This window comes from Phocoena phocoena, chromosome 16 (assembly GCF_963924675.1).
Source record: "Phocoena phocoena chromosome 16, mPhoPho1.1, whole genome shotgun sequence".
NCBI lineage: Eukaryota > Metazoa > Chordata > Mammalia > Artiodactyla > Phocoenidae > Phocoena > Phocoena phocoena.
Window position 1 is genome coordinate 8,725,596 of NC_089234.1, and position 20,254 is coordinate 8,745,849.

Here is a 20,254-nt window from a genome sequence, read left to right on the forward strand (position 1 = left end):
GCTGAATGGATGGATGGATGGGTAAATGGGTGGATGGAGGAAGGGAGGAATGGATTGATGGATGGGTGGGTAGATGGTGGATGAATGAAAATGTTAGGAAAACAAAAAGTGACCCACAAAGGGAATACTTTGGTGGCCAGTGAGCTTAGTGGCATTAAGGCACGTTCCTGAGTAAGGTTAAGGGCATGGATTTGTTATATTCCTACTCTAGGTAAAACCTGGACCCCTAATAAAAAATCCCCACCACTGGTCCTAAAAGCGTAAGGGTCTTGTGTGTGTGTGTGTGTGTGTGTGTGTGTGTGTGAGTGTGAGTGTGTGTGTGTGTGTGAGTGTGAGTGTGTGTGTGTGTGTGAAAGAGAAAGGGGGGGAAGGGATGAAGGACAGAAATAAACACACGGTGAGTGTCAATTCTCTTTTAGGAGCTTTCACAAATCTGAGTTTGTCTGGATCAGCACAAACCCACCCTCACAAATGCTAGTGGGTCAGAAGGGTCATCTTCTCATGAAAGACATCTTATTATGCTCTAGAGACCACGGAAGCAAGTCAGAAAGGTTTTAGCACCTTTGTTCACCTCTAAACATTTGCCCTTTATAACAACGTTAAAAGCAAAAGGCTCTGAAAGAATGAAATGCCTTTTGAAAAGACTTCACACTTGCTTCTAATTCTCCTACTTGTGTCAGTTAGGTTCGGTCAGGGGAGCAGAGCCACCACGAGGTCATGGAATAGGGCTTTATTATAGGAATCTGATCGTATATAGTTGTGGGAAAAGCTGAGGGAGGGGCGTAGAGGTCTGGAAGGGATGCTGGAGGATCAGCAGTCACCAAGCCGTCTATCAGAGAGGGCAGGCATGTCCAGACACCAAAAGGACTGCAAAGGGAAGCTGGGGCGAGGCCTCTGTGCAGCTGCAGTCCTGTCATTCTGCAGCCACCCATCTGGTGGTGAGCCTCAGGGCCAAGAGTCAGAAAGAAATGCTAGATGCAGATCAGAAGAAAGCAAGGAACCCATCAGACACCTCTGCTGCCATCCATCACTGCACCTGACATCCAACAAACCTCGGAGAGTAATGGCCATCCCAGTCTGTGTATGTTCCTCTTTGGGCCAACTCTAACCCGGAAACAGGAAGGCAAGGGGATGCTGGGAAACGTAGTTCTCAGCTTAACCAAGGCAACCCAGCACAGTCCACCAGACTCCTTTAATTAAATATAGAATACTTAACGTTATTACTCACATCTTTGGGGAGACTGTGCGTTTTAATCATAATTACATGATAAATATTTCATGGTATATATCTTTGTCATATAATTAGGAATAAAAAATGTAATCTCAAAAAGATGCTAAATAATTCAAATGGCTGAGGATGTGATTAAAGCCTTGACTGAAATATGGTCAGAAGGTAACTCAAGGTCTTCAAGCATGATCTCCCAAGAAACATGTCACAATCAGGTATTTTTAAAAGTGCATTGAAATGGAAACACCCCAAAAGGAAAGAAAATTATGTGGCTTTAAGTATGGGGTGAAAACCTAAAGAATATATCCACCTCAAGCTACAATCTGGCAAAAAATATTTTAGCCAGTTTATGAAATCAATATCCTTTCTTCTCTGGCCACTGCTAAGACAATGGCATTCATGTCACTCATTCATTTTGAAAATATCTTCATTTTTTCAAACCCCTGAGGTTAGGGACGATGCTACGTTACTTCTAAAGGCCCTCAACAGCACCTAATACAAGGACATAGGCACTTGGGGAAAAATCTCTGGACAAATTTCAATCTAGTTCCATATTTATTGCATTCACTTCATACAACGCACTGTTTGGTGCTAGGGAGCTGTGAACAAAGGGGTTCCTGACCTCTAGGGGCTCATAAACCAGTAAGAAACTACTCATGCACAAAATTTACTCTGAAAATAAAAATAGATGGGGCTTTGATAAGTGCTGTAGCTGAAATACAAGAAAGTATGCTTTTGGGAACATAGGAAGAGGTGAGATTAATGTGATAGAGGGAATGTAGGAAGGTGTCTTGCAGGAGGTGGGAACAGGCCTTGAAGAGTAATCCTTCAAAAGAAGGATTCTGTGTGTGGATTTTGTACATGTGCGTGTGTGTGCGTGAGAGAGAAAGAGAGGAGATAAGCACGGAGGAGGGAAGAGTGCAGCTGAAGATAAATTGAGGAACTTGTTGGGGATAAATTAGGCATGACTTCCCAATGGATCAACTTAAATATTCTCCATGCTTCTCCCTCAACCTACGGCAAAGTCAGTGCCCATGGCTTCCATCGTTACATCCTCAAACTCAGTAAGAAACACTTCTATCAAGAGTTACATCCTAGGTTTGAAGAACTCACATCCTGTGAAGGAAACTGGAAACTCTTAGGTGGGTCAAGCAAACTCTTGTATCCACGAACTACACTCCCCGCCCCCACCTCTGGCTGTCATTCATGTAGCATACATACATTTATTATGGTTTCCCCACCTGTAAAATAACATCACTCTCATTTGTTTGTTGTGAGAGGGAAGACTATTGAAGGAAATAGTGGGAAAAGCTATGGAAACAATAGTGTCCTTTAGAAGCGATGATTATCAAGTCATTTAAGGACTCTAAGCAGAAAGAGGTAAAGCATTTCAGGTTTTATTTCAAAACTTCATCCACTGAAATACTTTATAACAAGTCCATACTTGCAGAAGCTGAGAACCTTTGCCTTTCGAAAGAGACATCAGGTCAGGCCACGTCAGCATGGGGATGAGCCTCAGAGAGCCTCTCAGGAAGAGCTGGAGCCTCAAGTCCCTCACGCACCCCAGGACACCCAGCTAACTGGGCCAGACCTCGGTTTCCTGACGTCTAGCCCAAAGCTGTTAACCCTACTCCACATTTTCCCAAGAAGTTGTATTTCAGGGTAGAAATTTTGCTTCAATATTTTCCCAACATGTTCCTCTTCAAAGTTACTAGACTTGAAAAATCTATACACCATCCAAATAATCAGCTTACTAAGATGCATGTTTTACAATCCAGTGGTGCCCACAAACACCTACTGTTTTTCTGAATCTCCAGAGGTATGTTCTGCTTAAATGTGAGCTGGGCCCAAAGTGAGGACAATGGCATCCCCTAAGCTACTGCCTGGCACAGTGCATGTGTTTTTGTTTTAATTACTGGAAGTAAAATGTGCTATTTCACTGTGCCCTCAAAAGGCCCAATTATTATGGCATAACGCAGGCCACGTCAGAGCCAATGCTTGGTCTTCAGGCATGCAACGGGCTGATTTATCCATTGCCACCCCCATCGCCTGGACCAATGGCACAATGGCGCCCCAAGCATCTACTTCAAAAACCCACCAATGGCCTCATTTTCCTAAGTCAACTTTTGCACAAACGGCTTTCATTATCTGCCTATTGATTGAAGGAAAGGAGAGAGGGAAAGAGGAAGAAGGAAGTGAGAGAGGATCAAAGGAACAACGAAAAAAAGTGAAGGACTATATGGTCTGAATTACAGATCTGCATGATTAGCTATAAGCAGTGGCCAACAGAAGACCCTGAAGGGTGTGCCATTGTAACCTTCAGCCTGGCACAGGCTTCTGATCCCTGAGGGCTATGAGGCTGTTGTGAGAGATCCCTGATATTTTTTCCAGCAAGCAATTGGCAGTGATGGACGATTACATTAGAAGAACAGCCATGATGCCATGTTTTCTGTGAGGCCCTCAACATTATGAAGCTTTTCGGATCTCAGTTCTCTAGGTGTCCAAGGAGTTGGGATACCCATCTTTCAGTAAGTTCCCACATATGTCAGACAAGGCTCGTTTCAAACTGGTTTCTTCAGTTTCCAGTTCCTGAACTTTATTTCTGGAGAGCCAATAAAAACAAAGATGAATCCCCTTCTCCCAAAAGTAATGACAACTCCACCCACATATATTATAGGCTTAGCCTCTAGCACAGCTGCCACTCCCTCCACCATGTCCACTTCCCTCTCCTGCCAGGTTCTTCTCCGGAGTTACCAAAAAAGCAGAACCTTTCACAGGCATTTTTGTCCCTTTAATTGCAAATCTACAATTAGCTGCTCAAGGCAACAAGTATTAAAAATAACTTTCCCTAATCTTATTTTTCTTCTCATCCACTCCACAAGAAGCTCTAATCAGGGAGAAACCAGTCCAGATTAAAAAGATGAAATCAATCAGGAAGGTTGGCAAAACAGGTCTAAACACTGGCCAAAAGAGGAAACAGGAATAATCCCCTCTTCTGGGCTCTATTCATTTTGGATCGATAATGAGTAAGAAAACCTTTTCTGAAATTTGGACTCTAGCCAAATTAAAATTTTGCCTTGATAGCCCAATTTAAATTTCAGTTTAGTCCTACTATTTCCCAAGTAATCCCAAGAGGCTAGTTTTTCTGTTTCCACAGGCTTGTCCCCAAACTGTTTTCACTATTTTCAGCCAAAAAGTGCTTCTTTATAAATACTGAATGTGCCCAACCCCGGTAATGCAGATGGTTATTCTACTGCTTCCAGGCAGAAGTCCTGTTCAAAGTACAGACCAAATATTACTACTATTATTAGCAATATTACTACTATTATATGCTAATTTCCATAAAGGAGTCTCCCTTCAAGAATTAAATATATTCCCTCTGATCTCATTTGCTTTTCCTCCTAAGACAAGTCAATTTATCACAAATTCTGACAGTGAAGTCCAAATAAATGAGATTTCTCTTTCTCTTCAATAGCTTCAGATTTGAGTCCAAAACGAAACTCTGGATAACAACGCCTGGCAGGCACAAGCACAGGATGTTTTGAAATGGCACAAATGGTAGGTCTTACTGCAAAGTAAAGGTGAAGCCCAACATTTAACAGAGCACATTCCGTTAACATAAGTAAAGTAAGCAAGGAAGTACCAAGCTCTGAATGAACAGTGCCCATTCTAACTTGTGCTGGTAACTGAGGTCCATGTTCACCTGATGAACAACAGCAACTAAGGGCAACGATCATGGTCACAGCCTAATGGGTAACATCCTTGCCCTCCATTCCACGACCCCCTTCACGTTAGTCACATATGGAAAGCCATGCTTCTCCACAGTATCACCAGTGATCTTGATGAACTAACAGTGAACCCAGCCGGAGGGCCGCTTCTACACCCAAAGCTTGAAGGCAAACGTTGCCATTGTTCCCAACAAGGGCATTTCTTTAAATGGAGAATGCTAATAACTGACTGCCATGTTAAGCTGTGAAATAATGAAAAAAACTGAAGGATTTCTGTCTGGCAATTCAGTAAGAATGTTAGGGCTTACTGGCTGAGGACATATGGGTAATATAACACTAAAGACAAATCATCTGGGCTCTTTAAGAATACATGGCTGATGCTAAGACAATCTTCAAGAGCCAAGTATTTTGAGAATTATGAAGTGATGTTATAACAAGGTCAGGAGTCTAGGTACACAGGTTTTAAATTACTGCAATAGTCTATAACAGAGTCCTATAAAGGGATGAAAGGTACTTCGTTACCACATTGGAAAAGCAAGCTTAGGTGCTTCTGAGACCAGTAGGCATAATTCGTACGGCTTCCTCTGGTTTGTGTTAACTGCACAAAGTTAGCTAGGATGGTCAGAGGTGAAAGAATATTTCTTGGGAAATTAGTTAATGAAATAAACCACTGGAAATGAGCCTTCAGTTACTTCAGTCTGACACCCTGCTCAGTAAAGCAAAGCATTTCTTTTTCCATTTCTCTATTCAAGTCAGGTGACTGGAAAAGTCATCCCACCAGTGGTGTATTCAAACAAAGCAAAACAAAATACCACCAATTGCTTTTCATTTAAAGTAAGTTCTGAGAGCTGGTTGCCAAATCCTGAGTTATACTAAACAAGCAGGCTAACTCATGCGTGTTCCCCCAATTACAGCTCTCCATAAATCACAGTAGAGTCCAGTTTTTACGTTCAGATTTCTTTACATCAGGACACAAAATAATTCCCAACTAAGAAGCCAATGCCCCACGACAACTCCATAAGTTCTGTGGGTATCCGTCAAAATGAAAGCATTGTTGCAACACACCACTGATCAAGGGCAAAGTGCCTTTGTACGTAATGGTCCAGTCGGTATTTGTGGCCACCAGGCTCAGCAGCTCTCATTTCTCTTAGCACTAGTCCCAAAGCAACGTAGCCAGGTGCCACTTTGAAAGGAAAACTGCTGCAACTAGTCCTAATAGCTTAAATCAGTATTTTCCCAAGTGAAAGATGGGCTAAAAAAAAAAAAAAAAAAAAAAAAAAAAAGATGGGCTACCCAGAGATATTTCAAAGACTGAGGAGGGGAAGTCACAGGAGAGAAGAACCATGAAACTAGAGCTATGGTTTCCTTCCTGGATGGCAACAAGGATGTTTTATTTTTAATACACCTAACCTATTGGGTACTATTAACACACTCATCTATTTTCTTGGGGAAAGAACCACCACTGTTAGATTATGCAGTTTTCACCCTTGAAGACCCAACACATCAGAGAACTGGTATTCCTTTTGTCATAGTGACTGATCTCATAGTTCAAGAAAGGGGGGCACTCAGGGGGACTTTCCTGACAGTCCAGTGGTTAAGACTCCACACTTCCACTGCAGGGGGCACGGGTTTGATCCCTGGTCAAGGAACTATGATCCTGCATGCAGCCCACAGCATAGCCTAAAAAAAAAAAAAAAAACCCTTTCTTTCTACATCTTATTAACAACACCTGATGTCAAACAGGGGTCGGTTCATTCCAGAATAGAAAACAGTATACCATTTATGCAAATTTTTTTAAACATATACAGGCAGACCTCGTTTTTTCACGCTTCACTTTATTGTACTTGGCAGATGTTGCGGTTTTTTTCTTTTACAATTTGAAGTTTTGTGGCAACCCTATCTGTGCCATTTTTCCAACAGCAGCTGCTTACTTCATGTCTGTGTCACATTTTGGTAATTCTCACAACATTCCAAACTTTTTCATTATTACTATGTTTGTTATGGTGATCTATAATCAGTGATCTTTGATAATACTCTTGCAAAAAGATTACAGCTCACTGAAGGCTCAAATGATGGCTAGCATTTTTCAGCAATAAAGTAATTAAGGTATGTACATCGTATTTTTAGACATAATGCTATTGCACACTTAACAGACTACAATCTAAACATAAATTTTATATTCACTGCGACACCAGACACCTTGTGTGCGTCCCTCACTGCTGTAATACTCACTTCACCGCGGCGGTGTGTACCGAACCAACAATACCTCCCAGGTCTGCCTGTATATGGATACTTCACGAGCATAAAGGCATTAAGTGAGTACAATACTTAAGAATGGAAAGTGGAAATGTGGTGAGACGGGGTACAAATGAGGCTTCAAACATGTGCAGTGTTTTATTTTAAAACAAAGGGAAGTAAATATGACAAAATATTAACATTTTAAAATCTGGATGGTGGGTTTATAGATGTGATTCTGAGTTTTTCTGAATGTTAAAAACAGCTGATACATGTTTTTAAAAAGATGAATATACTGACAAATTTAAGAACCTGGAATCCCACAGATATCTAAGAACATTAATTTATGGAAAAGAAAAGAACCTGAAAAGACAGCTAATAACTGAGAGCAATGGATTGAATATTTTTTCATCCTAAGAAAGCGATGACTGTGTCAGGCATGCCCTAGTCAACAATTTACATATTCATTTATAACTCCATGAGTTAGGGATTACTTTCATTTCACAGATGAGGAAACTGCTACTCAGAAATTAACTTGGCCAGTGATGCAATGAATTAAACAGCAAAGTTGGGATTCAAAGCCAGGTTCAAAGGCTAGACTCCAAGATTCAGGCTGTCTCATATGGAACAAAAGAGTTCCCCCCACAACTAACATACCTTTAAGTTTTTACACGGTGGAACTCAGACCAGATATTGCAGCCACCAGAACATTCCGACCTACCTGTCAGAATTCCCAGTGAAGGACACCTCCACCCCCATTCTTCTAAGAGTACCTTGACAGTCCGCAGTCCCTTCCTGGTGATCTGCAGGCCTTGGAAGCATAGTCTTACAAAGTGAGTGAAGGGGAACGGGGGCACTGGAGGGTCTCAAGCACAGCATGATAAAAAAGAGCAAGAGTTTTAAAAGTTTTGTGTGGTATAGAGCTGTTTTTCAAATTAGAAGTGGTAAGGCATTTGTTATAAAATCCGTTCAGGGGGCCATAACGAGAATTTCCTAACGAGAATTTCCTAAAAAGGAAGGAAGGAAGGAAGGGAACTGATATATCACATGTACAAAGGGCAAGTGATGCTTTACACAACTGTCACCACTATACATACTGTACTGACCTCTGTGTGTTCTGGACCGTGGTTTAAATGTATTTCTTACTTGGGTCACAACCGAAAGGTTTGAAAGTCACTGCTCTAGAAGACAGAGCATTTAGGGCCCAGACTGGAGGCTGCTGCATTCCGCTAGATGGGCAGAGGGGACCCTTTAAGGTGGTGGGATAGTAGCAGTAGAAAGAAAAGAAAGATAAACAGAAGAGACACTTAAAAACAGAGAAGAGAATCTGGGTAAGGGAAACCAACGAAAATGCTAAGGTGCTACACCTGGGTCATTTGAGGGGCAAGGTGGCAATAATCATAAACAGGCCAACTGTGAAGAAGAGCTGGTGAAGAGGTCCACAGAAGAGGCAGCAGACACCTTTAAGGTGAGATACATTGGTTTCAAGAGACAAGAAGACATCGCGATAGAAAGACAAAAAAAGTTCTGCCACGCCATGCCCTCAAAACCAGGTCCCCCACATTGCTTTAATTTAGTCACCTTTTACAGTACTATATTAATTCTCTTTCAGCTAAACAATGTTTTAAATTTATGCTCTGTCCTCAACCAAGTGGTTATGACTTTAAAAAGCACATAATCACACTAAAGAACCAATACCATCAGTTAGTGTCTGGCTATTACATTATTTACCATCCCAAGGGCTTCACTGTGATTTAGCATTTGATGGATAAGTACAGACGGGTCTGTCACTTGGCTGCAAGTGCGCCTGCTGGCTGCATCAGCACCGGGCTGGGCGAGCTGCAGGAGCCCGGCTGCACCAGCTACCGGCAGAGTCATGCCAAAAGGCGCCCGGCAGCTGCCATGCAGTCTGTGCCCGTCCCGTGAAGCTGCACAGTTGGCTCGAGGGCCCTGCTGATCCAGCGAGAGGGCATGAGGGAAATGGCAGAACTCCAACAGATCACTTTATCCAAGACTGCATCCCCAAAGTACATCAGAATAGACATAATTAAATGAGGCAGTGTGGACCTAAAGGTACAATGTCATCCCCACCAGGCCCTCGATGAAGGGAGTTTTGCTTTACAGAAGCCTTTTTATGAAGTAAATTACATTAATTACCAACATTTAAAAACATCCAACATTTAAGTGTTCTGAATCTCTGTTTATTAGACAGCATGGAATTAACAGTTTTAGGTTATTTTACAAAAAGAGCTCAAGCTGCTCATACACAGCAACTGGGCTTGCTGGGGGAAAACAATTCTTCAGACTACTGCAAAAGGACACAAAGACTCCTTATCCTACACACAGTCAGTATGAAAGGGCACACAGACAAGTTTTTTGCAAGACAGAAAACAGAGAAATCCACATACTAAATAACGCGTCCACAATGACTATAACACATCCCTTAGGGGATAAGCATGTAACTGTAGGAAGCAAAACAAAGCTTTCCATAGAGAAACCACTTTCACGAGATGATTAGGTGGACCTGCAATGAAGAAAATACATTTCAAAAGATGGGTTCAGACTTACACTAAGTTTTCACTGAAATACTTACAAATAAGACCTTTCTCTGTATCAGAAGAATTTTTTTAAAATACATCATGGATAAAATAAATTTCAGTAAAGGTCCAAGTACCATTCAGAAACATACATTTGCAAATAATATAAATAAAAAACAAAAAGTGTGACAACAAAAATACTATTTGGTACTACCCAGAATAGGCCAAGCTAAGTTCATGTTCTGCTTCAGGGCATTATATTGAAATGAATCTCATTCTCACTATAATTTTTTTCTTTTTAACCTTAATCACCAGTGGCTGGGTAACTGAAATGGACATGAGAACTATATAAATGTCAGAGAACTATGTAAACCTCATTAATGTTTCCAAAAATTCATTTAGAGATAGAAACAGGTCCAAATAGATGCCTGTCTAAATGTACTGCAATTACGTTACAATTATTTTTCCAAATACACAGATATGCTCTGTCTTTTCTCAGCTCATTACTGACTCAAACAATTTGCTCTTCTGGGATCAATTGTTTGCTAATAAATAATTGTTTACAGTCACAAAATGATGTTAGGAGGTTTTCTTATTAGTTTTCCTTCTGCACCCTAATAAGATTGAAAACGAGCTGATTCCCCAGAGTCTAACCTTAACCTCGCTTTGTTTCACAGCCCAGGAAATGATGACCCATCTGCTTCAGAAAATAATGGACGGCCGAGAGGAAATATTGTTTAATTGTAGATTAACCTCCTCATGAGGCAGTCTGAAGCAGCTTTAGAATTAGCAACTATAACCAGCAAGAGAAACAAACGGCTCAAGAGCCTTTTTCTCTACCATTTAAGGTCCACAAAGAATGCAAAGGGGGTTTTACTACCTATATTTATTCACAAACATTTATTTCCACAATAGAAACAAACACCATCAAGGTCAAAACTGATTCTCAAAAGTGCTGTCGCTGCCCTCAAATTCTGTTTGTCCGAGTACCTTTAAATGCAGCAAACCATCAAACCATCTCATGCACTAAAAAAAGCAATAAAAACCTCTTTTCCAATATTTTCAGGTTCTTATAATATTAAAATTAAAACTTTTCCCTGGTTTCTTTGTTAAAAGTAATAAATCCACCATTGGGGAGTACGAATTGTTTTATTATCATCAACATGGCACTTAAGTAAATGAAATCTTGTCAAGTACATGGTGACCTACAAGTTCAAAAGAAAAAAGAACAGCATGAGATCAAAATGGCCAGCCAGGACAAGAGATACAAAAGTGAGAGATTAAATGCAAACACAGCCCTTTATCCAACAGGCTTCACATGCTAAGTCTGTTCTAAAGTAAAACCTGTAAAAACACACATGATATTGAGTATTTAATACTCTGTCCCCTTCTCAGGGACTCAACCAATTTAGCAAGGGGACTCTATACCATTCTAACTCAGAGAGGTACAGAAATCCTGAAAAGTCAGTTATTCCATAAATATTTACTGAGGACTTCCTTCCAGGGCCTGAGTAGACAGGGCCAAGGAACAGGACAAAGACTCTTGGGGGTTGGTATTTCATGGTTAAACAAGTGCCTAAGTATCAGGTTTCCCTAAAGCCTGGAAGCCTGGTGCAGGTAATTAAGTAAAAAGCTTTGCCCTAGGTACCAAAAAATGGAAATGGTTCCTCTCTGTCAGCAGTTACAACCAAGAGCCAAAGACATCTATGAAAATTTTGAAACTAAGGAAATCTGCTATCGCAGGCAAGGCCATATTACTCTGAATTTCCAGTAAGACCTGAAGGTCATTCATTTTGTGTAAATATTAAAGAAACAACCTCTGTGGAGAGGGAAGATTTTTGGTAGTTCAAATTCTTAAATATCTTAAATAGAATTTGCTAAAATAAATTATTCTTGAATTCCTCAACTTAATTTTGAAGCAATGAGCTAGTAATAACTCCAGAGATTCAAATAATAGTGCCTATTCAAGAAGAATGAGAGTTTGACATTCTTCTCTACAAAACAACTAGGCACAATTTTATCCATCAGACGTCTATCAACCTACGGATATTGAAAGCTTGGGAGAACAAGATAAAATCAACTCCAACCCTAGAGTCAGCTGTAATATCGAACAGGCATCAACAATGCTATTCATGAATTTAGAAAAATTAATAAATCCTGGGTTGAATGCAAGAAAAGGCTCGAATACAGGTGAAGCATACTCACTTGGGTTTTGTTTCTGCATCTGTCACCTGGCGAATGAAGATGCCATCCTCGGGATGCTCCGTGTCATCCATTTCATACATATATGATGACGCTATTGCAAGTGTAGTCCCATCGTTACTGAAGGCGAGTGACGCAATGCTGGTGGGGTACCGATGGAACTGGCACAGCCGCTTTTTGTTAAATGGATCCCAAATGTTTACAAATCCATCAGAACCACCTGCAAGTAATTTCAAGAGTTACAACAGTCCTTAAAAGCAGATACAAAAATAACCATTATTTTCACCATTTTTAAGGTCACAGAAGTTACATTTTCCCCAGGGAGTATTATACCAGATTTTCTTCCCTTTAAATATCATAAAAAGCAAGCACAATTTTTTAAAACTCTGCCCAAGTACAAACGTGCACTGTTCAATTAATAGCAAAATGATGTTATCTTAACAACTAGATACAGGTTAGCATACCTGTGGCAAAGGTATTGTGGATGTTGTGAAACGAAATGGCGTTGACTGGGTAAATTTGCTCGATATTATTTTCTTTCAGTCTGTGACACTTGAAGGCATACTTCTTCTTCTGTACCTCAGGGCTTGGGTCCAAGTACTCAACTGCCACTCGGCCTTCAATAGAGCTTAATACATAACCCTGACAAGAGGAAATCAGACGACAAAAATGGTGAATCCAGCTTCCAAAACTAGGCCTGGATTCCCAAACTCAACCCAATTCCAAAATTCAGCCCACAGTAAAGAAAGATGATTATTTTTAAAATGAAAAGAGAATACGGCCAGGTTTTAACCACGTGTTTAAGCTGTACTAACATAGTTAAGATCACTCCAAAGTTTAAGAACACTTATATCTGTTTTATTACAAGTAAATAAATAAAAGGCCACCATCACTTGCCTTCTTCATTCTACCAGTACCCTGCACACTGCAATCAAAAATGTTGAGTTATTCTGTCAAACCTCAACAGGAATTTTAAAATGTTTCAGTATCATTTATTTGTTGTCCTGTCCAGAAGGGGACTAGAATTCATTCCATCAGCTGGAATATGTTTTTCTTTGCTCTACGCCTCCTCACCTCTAACAACTCTAAGAGAATCGTGTCTCCTTCACTGAGGGTACCAATAATCCAAACCAAGTGGAAAACCAGCCTTCCATCTTGGTCATCCTGCCTCTCGCATTTAACTACACCAAATCAAGTGTACACATAAACCACACAGATTTTCAGGGATGTTCAAAAGCGGCTTGTAATTTCAAACCTTTCCTCACTTTGCCTCGAAATAGTATGTCAAAGAAAGTAAGAAATGAAGATAAATATGAAATCTATAGTTTTAATTCTTCAAGGTATGAAAAAGATTTACTCCTAAAAAACTACTTATGGAGGAAAAAAAAATCAGTAAAATGTTACTTTTAAACTTCCGTATAAACTGGAAATAAACTCTGATGGAAAATTTTAGATAGAAGACATAATAACATTCATAAATGCAAGCATATTTTAATCATGCACTTAAATCTCTAAAGTTTCACATAACTGCAATTCCTTATCTTCAATGCAAATTTACAATATCCTGAGAAGAAGAACTGTGATCACCATTTGAGGTACTAGCCTTCTGATAAGCACTAAGGATAACCATTAGATTCCAAAGACACCCACTGTTTTTAATGACTTTTCCTCTTGTAAAATTCCTACAGCAGCTGACCCCACCACCAACTTCCCTTTGAACTTTAAGGATTTGGGGACGAAAGGGCAGATTAATAGTGTCACCTCATCTAGTAATGATGATGGGAAGGGTGACCTACCCTGTTCGTCATTATACGAGGGACAACGCCTCTCTACCCTCAATGGCATTCTTTTAGAAAAGAAAACTCCAGGTCTGCTAGCAGACTGACTAAACTCTATTCGCATTAGGGTAAAAAGAGGTGCCAAAAAAAAAAAAAAGAAAGAAAGAAAAAGAGAGAGAGAACAGCAAATTCCATAATCCTAAATTTCCAGATTTAAATTTGAATTCACTGTTTTGTAAATTAAAATACCCGCAAAACTCTCTCTGATTACTGTATACCTGTCAAGCATCCTGGACTAGCATCACCAAGGAATCTGAAAACCTCTACTCTAGCCACTGGCAGATTACTTATCCTCTCTGAACATCAAAGCTTTCTCTAAAATTGAGTTAACATACCACCTTTTAACAAAAGGCTGTCAAAAATTTACAACAAATTCTAAATCACTACTCAAAAAAATAAGCAAAGCTTTAAAAGGCAGTGACCAAATCATTATCATATAAGATCCTCTTATTTTCAAATTCCCCGGGCACAGGGAGGAGAGGTCAGTACCTGCTTGTTTGGAAATGCTCGTATGCAGCGAGTCTGGTACTTGAGGCTGGACTCCCGGCGCTGCTGCACGTAGCCCATGTTCCGTAAGTCCCACACCAACACTCTGCGGCCTGCAGTGCCCACAATCAGCCGGTCTCCAGACACTGAGAGCGTATACACCTTTCAAGAAAGACCAAAACTTGCTGAAAATCATCTGCTTGCCTGCAAATGGCATTTCGCACCAAGATAAAGTCCACTAATCATAAAACCATAAAAAAGTTAGCTGATCGGGTTCACAAACACAGGTACGAAATTTCAAATGCTACAGTTACACAATCCAATTGGCACAAAATAATAAACACAAGATATTCTTAATACTTAACCAAGTATCACATAATGCACATTCTAATTAACTCTCCGAAAGCATCTCTGAAACAATTCTCTTCGTTACTAAAACAAGTTAAATTATTAAACAGTTTTTACAGCCCTCTTGTTTCATTCAGTGACAATATAAAATTGTAGAAAATACTCAAAAAGGAGATAATAAAGCCATAAAAACTCAAGATAGCTTTCAATGGGCTTCTGGCTTTTCATAAAACAATCATTTTCCAAGTTATTTTTCTATGACCACCTTTTGGAAGGATATTTCATGTTGTAACTCTAAAAATCTTGACTCTCCCAGCTGTCACACTGAATAAATAGGCCTTCCCAGGAAGAGTGAGAGAGCTATCATTAATTAGCTTCTTAGTTGCTTTTGGTGGCATACGAACTCAAAATTAAAAGACAAGGATAGTGGTCTGGCATATGACAAGGAAAATTCTTATACCCTGACGTCATACTGAACACTCAGGACAGAGTTATCTTCAGGGAAAATTTAAAAAGCATTTTATTCCCTAAAAGCATCGATTTTTTTCCCCTCAAAATTCCTTTTCTTCAATATCAAAACAACTTCCACAAAAACATTCCTTTAAAACAAATCACAAAATTTCCTGCCAATAAGCACTTAAAGTTACTTCTTTTCAAATATGTTATCTGGGGACTAAATAGAGATAGCAAATTCATGAAAATGGTGGCAAAATATATGTTCCTGATCAGGTTAAACCATTTTTTTAAAGTCTAGACTTCAGGTATATAACTATGCCCTGATCATTACTTTCAATTAATAAGCAACTCATCTAATAGTTTAAAACCTGAAAAATCACTATAAAAAATGAAGGGGCCTCATGACATGGTAAGATATCTCTTTAACATTCAGTAATTAAACCTTATGGTTAGTAATCACTAATACGTTAACCACATACCACCAGCCCAGAGGAAAAAAACAAATTGGGTTTCACAATGTAACGAGCGGACAGTCTCTACAATCTGGCCTTTAAATTCAACAGCTAATTTGACCAAGGGAAAAACAAGAAATTTAAAAGATTCAAAACAGTAGATTTAACACAAGTGTATTTCAATAAGAGACATATTAAGATTTACCGCTGTTTATTCAGAAAACATGTTTGCAGAAAAACAGAAATTAACCTAAGATATACGAAACACCAAATTTTAAGAAACACAGAAAGAGATCAGTTGATAACAGTACAATCAGAATGGAAATTTTATCTTAAATCTTTACTATACAGGTGACACACAAGCTTCTAGAAGTGCTTTCTATCCCCACGAATCATAAATCAAGTAAAAACACTGTCATGCTACTGACTAGGTATATACATTTATCAAAAACAGTATTAAAAAAAGTGACATAATGAACCTTGCTGAACCAATAAGCAGCTTGATTCAGTGTGGCTGTCCATTATATGATATTCTGTCAGCAATTTATCACAGCTCTTAACACGTTACATACAACCATAAATCAAAACTAGAAACAATGCAATTATTTTATTCTGAACAAAGGTCTTGCCAGGAGTAGATTCGAATGTGATGTGACACAAATAATGGCTCTTTGGATGCACTACAGTATATAATGACAGCTAACAGGAAGTGAATAGCATATTTACATTGAGGAAACAGACTCAAGTGAAGGATACCTTTAAATTGCTAAAACAATCAATCTTTAAAATTAACTACCACCTGATAAAGTCTGATAAAGGATACAGCAAGAATGCTCAATTACACTTCCACTGTACAGATCAAAAGGTTACAATAATACACAAAGTTTCAGTTTTAAGAAGCTTCCTTCACTACAGCCTTCAAACTACATCTGTTAGTATTAAAAATAAATAAATGGTAAAAGCCAGGGAATATAGGACATCTTTTTCACTAAACTTCAAATGATAACCCATTTCACCCTCTTAGTCAACGCAAGAGAAACCTCAGGTCATAAGTGAAAATGAGTGATGCTCCATCCCACTTCCTGGTTTGGGGCCGTCAGACCCAAATGAAGGCAATGGAACAGCCTTTGCTAAATGACTTCTCTGAAAAGTTGCTTCTCAGCCCTAGGACTGAAAGCGTTAATACATGGAAGTGGGTTTAGGACTAGTGCTATCCAGTACAAATACGACAACTGACAGAAAATGTTGACCAAAATTAGTTTTCCTTCACATATTTAGCTGAGTTTGTAAAACAGACTCATCAACTCTTAACCTCAACTGAACATCATATTCACCAAACATTTATCAAGTCAAACCACCCCAAGGACCATAATTCCTGTTACGAATGTAAAGAGCCTACCTTTTCAGGCTGAGAGAAGGTCCCAGCATTACAAGGGGTTCTGGGATCCCACAATTTAACTGTCTGATCCCAACTCCCAGTAACCATCACATTCACTTCTGGACAATATTCAACACATCTGATAGGGGCATCATGGGTTCCAACAAGATTTTCTGTAGGAAAAAACAAACCAACAAACCACACCTAGCTTTACTAAACAAAGATTCCTCAAGTGAACAACAGAAGGAAACATTCATCGCACTGTAACAAATCCGCTTCCACCCACTCCATGGAACTACTACACACAGAAAAATTTCCCCACGACTTCGAAAAGTCATCCTTTCATCTCTGTTCACCTGACAGTGCATAGCTTGGTTCACTGGCATGGTAATAGCAAAAGCTGACTTCAGTTTCAGATTACATTAAAATGGTGGCATATTTGTTATTTTCCTCACTTGATTCTAGATTCCTTCAAATCAGGAACCTTGTTTAACTCTATAGTTCTGACTATCTAGTACAGGTTCTTATACACGTAGGTGTTCAAGAAATACCTGATGAAATGAAGCAATGAGTGGAGAACTCTGGTCAAATGGATCTGGATAAAACTTCCCGAGTTAAGCTGATATTTCAAAGAAACTTATTTAAGTGGTAACAGCATTATCTGAGAGCTGGGGATGAGGAAGGCAGGGAGTCTTATGATTAACCCACTTGGTTTTCATGGTGGGTCAAATTTCTAATACACAATTTCTTTCCTCTCAGCTTCAACTCTTCACCCTATCTGATTCATTCATTCAACTAACATCTACTCAATGTCTACTATGTGCCAGAATCTATACCACATGCTAAGGACACAACAAAGAACAAACAATATGTGGCCCTGATCCTCAAAGAGGAAAACTACCTGTTTAAATACATACTTTTTTTTCTTGTTTAAATGGTATCTCATGAAGTTCAGCAATGATCTTCTGAGAATAAACAGCTAATTCCCTTAATTATGGCCTATAACTTCAAAAACTTTTGTTTCCTTTTCAGTGCTTTTTTTCTCCTGAGTTTTCAAACAAATAGAACCTAAACCTGCAAGCTAACTTCCTATCTAGAATAAGCTGCTAGCAAACAAAACCAAACACCTGCAGTTGTAAGTTACATGACAAAACGGCTTTCATGCAAAAGCCTCTTCTGACTGGATCCTTTTTTTTTTTTTTTTTTTTTTTTTTGATAAGATACAGTGCCCATCCTCTATCCAGCCCACTGTCCCAACTCATCCTCGTTAGTCGTATCTCTGTGCCTTGCCATGTCCTTCAAGTACATCTATGTCTAACGTACGCATATACCAAAAAACAAAAAAAACAAAAAAAAAAAAAAACAAAAAAACCTCCACTAGAGAGCTCTGTGTATTCGGGTTCCATTCCAATCTCTACTCTGCTCCAAAGTCACCACAAAAATGTGGGTAAGTTATTTCATATCTCTTAGAAATTAACTAAAAGAAAATGTGTCATCTTGTTCTTCATTCAATAAACGCAACTGAAGCATATTCTATGCTAAACAATTATACAAGCGGGGTTACCATGGTATCTGGACAGGGTTGGCTACTCTATAATGTTAAATTTTTTAAAACCTATCTTCCTTCAGTCTAAACTAAATTAGCTTCTGAAAAGAGAACGCTGAAACATCAGCACCGTCCTGGAAAAATCCTACTGAAAGGTAGCCCACTGCGGGACCAGTCCCCTTCCGAGGGCAAGGGAAAGGGCAAATACTTAAGTGCCACTTCATGTAAACACTGTGGATGGAGATCATGAGTTTCACTGATAAAATACATGCATAATATTTTGTGATTGTAATTTAATGGTTATCATTTAAACGAAAAAGTCCTAAACTCAAGCCATTTTTACTTGTATCTAAGCAACTTAAGAACTAAGCAATTCCGGAACTACTCTTCATGAATAAACATTTTCAAGTAAGCACTAACTAAGAAAACACTAAACTGGTAAAAACGTGGCTGTGTTACCTTGATCAGTGTTCAAATCATGCATTTTCAATTGATGGTCTAATCCCCCACTCCAGGCATGTGTTGGATCCTACAAAATAAAGTTGCAAGTCATTTAAAACTTACAGAGCTTTAAAAAGCATTTTAAAATTCCTGTTTCTACAGCCAACTATCCAGTTTATGCTCAGGACGAGAGGTACACTGGGCTCAGCTACTCACTGTAAACAAACAAAAAAACAGTACCAAAAAATAAAGCAAATTAAGGAGCTGAGAAAACTACTACACCAGCAAATTAAGGAAGAACTGTTCACCACACTGGCTGACAGTCAACGGGCATTTCTTTTAACAAGACAGCCAAATGTTACTGTCTTGTGAGTTTCAAACACATTACGTCCAAAAGGTTTGCAGGGTTGCGCCATTAGAACACAAGGGGAGACCGAGTTCTTGACGTCTGCAAGTCCCCAGTGCCAAACCCCCCCCCCCACACACACACACACTAAAGAAACAAAACAAAACAAACAAACAAAAAGACAGTACCTGGGGCTCAAGGTAAGTGCTGGGGGAAGGGAGGGGAGCTATCCAAATGACCCCACCGACAAAAGCCTCGGCCCAACAACGGAAAACGGATACTGTTGACCAGGAACACCACACCGAGACTATTAAAGGGGGGCAGGAGCGGAAGCGGAGGACACCTACGTAGAAAGCGCAGTCCAGGACGGCGCCGGTGTGCTGGTACTTGAGCCGCATCGAATTGGCCGGCACATCGTAAAGGCGCACGGACGTGTCCCAGGAGGAGACCAACAGGAACTGGGAGGTGTTCGGGCTGAACTTCACCGAGGAGATGCCGTCCTCGGGTGGCTGGTTCAGCTTGAACTCGTTGGAACCGGTCATCTACTGAACAAGCGCCCAGTTAAGAGTCCCCAAGGGTCCGGGGGCTGGACTCGCCGACGGCGGGGCAGCTAGGGGGCCCCACGGGGGCCGGGCCCAGGGAAAGCCGCCGACACGGCCTCTGCGCCTGCGCGGAACCGCCGCGCCCGCCGCAGTCCGGCCTCATTTCCCCCCACCCCACCCCACGCCGCCCCTTCTAAGCGCCCCAGCCGGCCGCGTCGCCACCACCGCACCCCTAACTCCAGCCTCCAGCGTGGCCCGCCGCGGGCTCCTGCACCCCGGCCTCCCCCCCTGGGCCTGCCGCCCCGCCTGCTTCTGAAATAAAAGAAAACCTGTGGAAGAGGAACCGGTTCCCAGAGGACGGCTCCGCCAGCTCCGGGCCGGGGGGGGGGGGCGGGTGGAGGGGTTCCCAGAGAATTCGCTACTGCGCCCGGCCGCCTCTCCCCGTTACCTTAGGCTCCTTGTGAAGCAACTTCGCCGCTACTCGCCTCCGC

The 20,254-nt window shown here is 40.4% G+C and overlaps 1 protein-coding gene across 1 annotated transcript; it reads right to left on the reverse strand.

Moving 5' to 3' along the window:
* Window positions 1-9,174: 9,174 nt before the first annotated feature.
* BUB3 (BUB3 mitotic checkpoint protein) lies at window positions 9,175-19,763 on the reverse strand. Its single transcript, XM_065894528.1, has 7 exons — window positions 19,569-19,763; window positions 18,894-18,963; window positions 16,910-17,061; window positions 14,258-14,416; window positions 12,395-12,572; window positions 11,934-12,150; window positions 9,175-9,715 (listed from the first exon to the last, which is right to left on the reverse strand). The coding sequence occupies exons 1-7, from the start codon at window positions 19,761-19,763 to the stop codon at window positions 9,706-9,708; spliced, it is 981 nt and encodes a 326-aa protein (XP_065750600.1). The 3' UTR covers window positions 9,175-9,705.
* Window positions 19,764-20,254: the final 491 nt, after the last annotated feature.

Coding starts and splice junctions, on each gene's coding strand:
- BUB3 (XM_065894528.1), bottom strand. CDS start 19,763: ATGACCGGTTCCAACGAGTTCAAGCTGAACCAGCCACCCGAGGACGGC. Junction 18,964..19,568: donor TCCTGGACTGCGCTTTCTAC/GTAGGTGTCCTC, acceptor TTTATTTTGTAG/GATCCAACACATGCCTGGAG. Junction 12,573..14,257: donor GAGCATTTCCAAACAAGCAG/GTACTGACCTCT, acceptor TCCTCTTGTCAG/GGTTATGTATTAAGCTCTAT.